This window comes from Calidris pugnax, unplaced genomic scaffold (assembly GCF_001431845.1).
Source record: "Calidris pugnax isolate Ruff unplaced genomic scaffold, ASM143184v1 scaffold45, whole genome shotgun sequence".
NCBI classification, from domain to species: domain Eukaryota; kingdom Metazoa; phylum Chordata; class Aves; order Charadriiformes; family Scolopacidae; genus Calidris; species Calidris pugnax.
The window spans coordinates 2,633,583-2,639,160 of record NW_015090764.1 but is presented as its reverse complement, the minus strand read 5'-3'; the positions used below and the strand labels follow the sequence as shown (position 1 = coordinate 2,639,160).

Below are 5,578 nucleotides of genomic sequence, written 5' to 3'. Positions count from 1 at the left end.
GCAGCGGGCCGGGTGCTGTGAGGCGAGGTGCGGGGCTCGGCGGCGACCCCGGGGCGGCGGGAGGGCCCTGCCCGCTCCCCTCAGCCATGGCGCAGGCGGCGCTGGGCGCGGCGGGCCTGCACTTCGACGAGCTGAACAAGCTGCGGGTCCTGGAGCCCGAGGCGGCGCAGCAGACGGCCCAGCTCCGCGAGGAGTGCAGGGCCTTCCTCGACAGTGAGTCCTGCGCCGGGCCCCGCGCGTCCCTGCCCTCCCTTCAGCCCGGCCCTGCCCTCAGCCCGGCCCGCTGCCGGCCCCGGCGGCCCCTGAGGAGAGGGTCTGGCCGAGCGCCCCTCGGGGAAGGGCCGGGGTGCAAAGGGCTGTGGCGACTTCCACAGACACCCAAGGGCCTTCCTCTCTTCTGCCCCCTTTTATAGCCTGCCCAGAGCCAGGAAAGTCTTAAAATGCACTTGTTTACAGTAAAATCTAATAACATAAGCCACATCTAAAAATTGCCGTGTGTAGTAGAAGCATTAGTCTTCTTTAGGGGTGTTTTGAATATTACTTGACTTTTTTTTTTCCTTTGCAGAAATAGTAGAATTTCAAAAAATAGTGGGTAGCTTAATTGAACTTGTTGATCAGCTGGCAAAAGCTGCTGAAAGTGAGAAGATGAAGGTACTGTGCAATTAATTACTGGCTTGTCATGTACTCCACTCTGTTCTGTGCACGAAAAAACAGATCTCTCCCTGCCCCCTCTTACAGCATGAGCAACCTTTTCCTGTCGCTCTTGTACAGGTGTTTCCATGGCAGTTAACATCTGTCTGTCTGTCCATCTGCATGGGGCTTTTTAATTGGTATTAACATCTAGAGTATGTCTGTAGGCACACTCAGTATCGAGCTGCTCCTGCATTTAACAGGCCTGCTGCTCCTGCCTAGCCATGTATTTGCACAAAAATAGAATGAGTATTTTCTTAATCACTCCTGCAAGTAGAGCTTTGTCTTCAAAGAGGCAGGAGAGACTCTGGGAGGAGGATGAGGAGGGTGAGGGCTTCCTAAACACCAAATCAGTGAATAGCTGTATCAGCAAATACCTTTGACGTTTTCTTTATTTCTATGTGTCACCGAGTGGTGTGAGTTTTTGCCATGTTATTGTGGAAATAGAAATCAATGTTAAGCACAATTGTCGGTAATTACTTTTTTCCTTATTTGTTATGGGGGAAAGAATTGTAACCAGAGCTTGTAGTGACAGCTGTCTGTAGCAGCAGTCACCAGTGACCAGCTGATTTCCAGAGGAGTCAGTGACTTTTGTTCCTGGAGTCTGAAATGCCTTATTCTGCCCAACCTCCACAGGCACCGTTTGCCTCTTCCACCCACCATTTAGTGTTCAGGTGTCAATCTCCATCCCTAGTGCTACTGAAACACTTCAAAATGGACCCGTTGGTAGCGAAAGGGGTTAGAAAAAATAAAAAATCCCCATACAAGTACACCCCTGACCGTCCTGTTTTGACAGGCCATTGGTGCCCGAAATTTGCTGAAGTCTGTAGCAAAGCAGAGAGAAGCTCAGGAACAGCAACTTCAGGCTTTAATCGCTGAGAAGAAGATGCAGCTGGAAAGGTGAGAGGTGAGGGGGGTGTGAGGGGGGTGTGAGGGGGTGCTGGGCCATCCCAGGGGGCTGGGAGCTGCTGCTGACCCTGGGGTCTCCTTCCAGGTACCGAGTCGAGTACGAGACTCTGTGTAAAATCGAAGCGGACCAGAACGAGTTCATCGACCAGTTCATCTTTCAGAAATAGAGGATTCTGAAAATAAAACCAAACTCACTTGGGAACCTTGACCATTCCAGAATCTTGAAAATTCCAAAAATATGCAATTTTTCACTGTGTATGAATGAATAGATGGTTTGTGCAAATGGGAGCGTCTTTTAATTCAGCGTGAATTACGCTACAAGTGGCAATAAGGAGGGCTTTCCAACAGGTGTCAAGACTGTTCTGTCCTTTGATTTTATAAAATTTTGTACAGTCAGTAGTTCTAATTCAAATTATAGTTTGATTAATACTACTGTTGCTATGTTTTGTCTCTCGCTTTTTGAATTGTACAGCTCTTTCACAGAAATTGGGAAATAAATTATTGTTTTCAGACTTTCTGGATATACCAGGAGTTGCTTCTGCTGTGCTATTTTTGAGCTTAAGAGTTTACACCTCCCCGGAGACTCAGTGATTTTCCTGTATGTGGTATTTTTCGTGGCTGTAAAGACACAACTTCCAACAGGTGTCAAGACTGTTCTGTCCTTTGATTTTATAAAATTTTGTACAGTCAGTAGTTCTAATTCAAATTATAGTTTGATTAATACTACTGTTGCTATGTTTTGTCTCTCGCTTTTTGAATTGTACAGCTCTTTCACAGAAATTGGGAAATAAATTATTGTTTTCAGACTTTCTGGATATACCAGGAGTTGCTTCTGCTGTGCTATTTTTGAGCTTAAGAGTTTACACCTCCCCAGAGACTCAGTGATTTTCCTGTACGTGGTATCTTTCGTGGCTGTAAAGACACAACACACACAGAGTCAGTGGTAACTTTTATCTATATTGACTACATTATTTTTTGTAAGGAGATGGGGGGGAAAAAAACCACAAACCTGCAATTTATGATTAACAGAAGGGATCGATTGCAGACACACAAAAAAAGCAGAAAACAGGGCAGAATTAAGAACATTAAACCATGCCCAAGGTACGTCTGTGCAGGCAGTAATATCAGAGTCCCATTCCTCCAGGGGCGTTATCAGGGACAGAAGTGCAGAGACAAACCCTCCCGTGTGCAGGTGACACCAGCCCTGGGGATGGACTATAAATGTGAATGTGACATTTAAAAAGGGAATGGCTGTGATCTAAAAATGAAGCCTCACGTTGAAGTGCAAATAGATGCATTTTACGTCTGTCCTTAGGCAACCAAATATGGAAATGTGACATTTAAAAGCCCGTGGAAGGCTCCCATTTTATACCAGAGAAGTCCTGAAATACACCCAAAAGCCTTCGGGGTGACCTGTCGCGTCACACGACGCTCCGAGTGTGGTTCGTGCTGATCAGATTGAGAATTTAAAAAAAACAAACCCACAAAACCAAAACCCAACCACCTGTAACTTTAACGTGTGACTGTGTGAACCATCTCTGATCTCCTGCTCATTTTAAGTTCCTTTTAGTTGTTCCCTTGAGAAGATGAAATGCGGTTTAATGCGTTCAGTTATTTATTTCCATATTAGAAGTGATTTCACGGAAGAGAGGAATTTACAGATCCTGGTTTGCAGTTCCTGAAGTATGTCAGATCCTCCAGGGAACAGGCCTGGTTGGCAAACCAAGCCCACGTTAAGAATTCAGAAATCCAGATTTTGGCACATTTATCACTGATCAGACATTTGCAATTAATCAAAACTGAAGCAAAGCAAAGGAAGGTGAAATTTTAAAGGAAGCAGCGAGGAGGTTAAGAATTATTAAATGATTTGAAATGCTTCAAGAACAGGGCTCTGCGAAGCTGCACGTAATCAGTTACGGATTTTTCAGAATATGCTCTCGGAAGACAAATTCTTTTATTTAGTGGTTTTCTAACAGTCATCTTGGACAAAGGGAATGTGAAAGAGAAGTATCAGCTGCAGTTCCCGCCCCGGGCCGCGGTTCCACGTCGGATGGTTCAGAGTTCCTGTTCCAGGTGTACGTGCAGCGGGAGAGGAGCGCGTCCCTCCCGCCTCCGCCCAGGAACCAGGAGGAGCTGCGGGTACCGGCGTCCCCCAGAGCGGGTTCGGATGGGAGGAGAGCTGCAAACTCAAACCAGCCCCAATCTTCCTTGGCCAACGCTCCGGTGGGAGCCGCTGCAGCCAACGGCGGGAGGCAGAGGTTTGTCCTGAGGACGGCAGCGGGGCCCGAATCGAAGCCAGGAGCAGCGTGGGGCTGTCGAGTGGCTACTTCCTTTTCCGTTTCTCCGCCTGGTTGTAGTGGGGGTGGAAGAGCATGGTGAAGAGCAGCAGGAGAGGGATCAGCAGGTAGGGCGCGTATATGGAGAGCAGGACCAGGCGCTCGTGCTGCGTCTGAGGTCCCGGGTGCTGGGACTTGGAGAAGTCGTGGAACAGGATGTGTGCCAGGATGGCAAACAGCGTGGTGGCCACGTGGGTGGAGTAGATGATGGCAGGAGTCCTGATCCATTTGCAGCCGCCTGTACCCGAGCAAAAAGCAAACAAGTATTGAAGTAGTGGCTTTGAAGTGAAAATAACATTCACTGCTCTATCTCTGACAGGATAAGCTGTAAGTTATATTAAATAGGTAGCAGAAAAACTACACAAGTACTAGTAGCAACCCAGGAAAATTATCTGTCTTTATGGAAATTTAGAACGATGGTGTGATTGTGAAAGTTTAAAGTAACAAAGGTTTGACCCAGAACTTTATCAACCTTGGAAGCACGCCCAGTGTCAAACCTTGGTGCTGGTTACCTAGAAATGGCCGCAGCAGAAAAGGGCCAATAAGTTTGGGGTTTGTTTCTGTGCTGCTCTCCCAGCTGGAGCTTGCCACGAGAGCAGCACAGGGCTCAGCCCCGGCGGCACGTCCCCGAGTGCTCAGGGCTGACACACAAACTCTGGGGCACAGACAGCAAGTGTGGGGCAGAAATGTGGGATGGGACAGAGGCTGGAGTCCTTGGAGTCCTACCTACCTTTGAAGAAGGCGTAGACTGCGATGGGGAAGAAAGGCATCTGGAGAAAGGCTTCGCAATAAATAAAGGCCTTAAACCACTCTGGGGGCTGGAGCATCATGGGGTCTCTGAAGGAGGTGGCGTACCCCTGCAGCAGGTCCCTCAGCTGCAGGAAAAGAGCAAACCAGCAGGTTAACACATGGACCATCACCTGCAACTGGGGGAACCCTCACCCTGCTCTGGCGACAGGACGGGACCGTCAGCGCAGAGGGACAGCTGAGGGGTCTCATCCTGCACACACGGCTCAGTTCAGCTGCAGGAGGGGCCCCTGCCATTGAGGATCTACTGCATTGGCACCACGGGCACCTCCAGGGTTACCCCAGCACCCAGCACGGTTGTTTTCCAAAACCTAGTCCTCAAGTGTCATTTCCCACCAGGGAAAAACCCAAACCACAAAAAAATCTGCACTGTGGCATTAGTAGATATTGAAGAACTTTGCGTTTTCCTTGTCTGACCCCCCGTTGCCCTCTGAGGTGGGTCCACAGCACAAACACCTGCAGGAATGGGGGTGTCCCGGCAGGAGCTGGGCCCCGTCCCTCGGGCAGCGCATCCCGGGGATGGGAGCGGGGTGTGGGGTGTCGGGGTGTGGGGTGTTGGGGTGCTGGGTGTCGGGGTGCAGGGTGTCGGGACTCAGCCACTGCCATTGGTCTCCATGACAGAAATGTAAATTCCTGCACGGCTTTACGTTGGACTTTGACCGCAGAGATATGTATAGAGATTTGCTGGTTAACTATTAATTAATGGTTTCTGTAATGGGGTAATTCTATGGGCAGTTCTGATGGTAGCCCCCAAATCCCCTAATGGGAAAGCCTGGAGAGAAGCGATGGCCGATCTCACCCCGGTGACGAGGGCTGAGTTAATTATCTTCTACCCA

At 49.1% G+C, this 5,578-nt stretch overlaps 2 protein-coding genes across 3 annotated transcripts in view; one reads left to right on the top strand and one right to left on the bottom strand.

The window, feature by feature from the left end:
• The first annotated feature begins 6 nt into the window (after positions 1 to 6).
• IFT20 (intraflagellar transport 20) lies at positions 7 to 2,414 on the top strand. 2 transcript variants are annotated; one of them, XR_001414560.1, is made up of 5 exons: positions 7 to 213; positions 566 to 651; positions 1,487 to 1,590; positions 1,685 to 1,947; positions 2,242 to 2,414. XR_001414560.1 is itself a non-coding variant. In XM_014966361.1 (4 exons), exons 1-4 carry the CDS (start codon positions 87 to 89, stop codon positions 1,764 to 1,766), a joined length of 399 nt encoding a protein of 132 aa, XP_014821847.1. In that variant the 5' UTR covers positions 7 to 86; the 3' UTR covers positions 1,767 to 2,130. The 2 variants fall into 2 exon arrangements, 1 of the variants encoding a protein (XP_014821847.1); XM_014966361.1 differs by lacking the exon at positions 2,242 to 2,414 and having other exon boundaries at positions 1,685 to 2,130.
• A 782-nt stretch (positions 2,415 to 3,196) lies between these two features.
• TMEM97 (transmembrane protein 97) overlaps positions 3,197 to 5,578 on the bottom strand; it is a 3,006-nt gene continuing 624 nt past the window's right edge. The window contains exons 2-3 of the mRNA XM_014966350.1: positions 4,666 to 4,810; positions 3,197 to 4,173 (exon numbers count right to left, since the gene is read on the bottom strand). Coding sequence (XP_014821836.1) covers positions 3,923 to 4,173; positions 4,666 to 4,810 — 396 coding nt within the window. The 3' untranslated portion in view covers positions 3,197 to 3,922. The remainder of the gene's footprint in view (positions 4,174 to 4,665; positions 4,811 to 5,578) is intronic.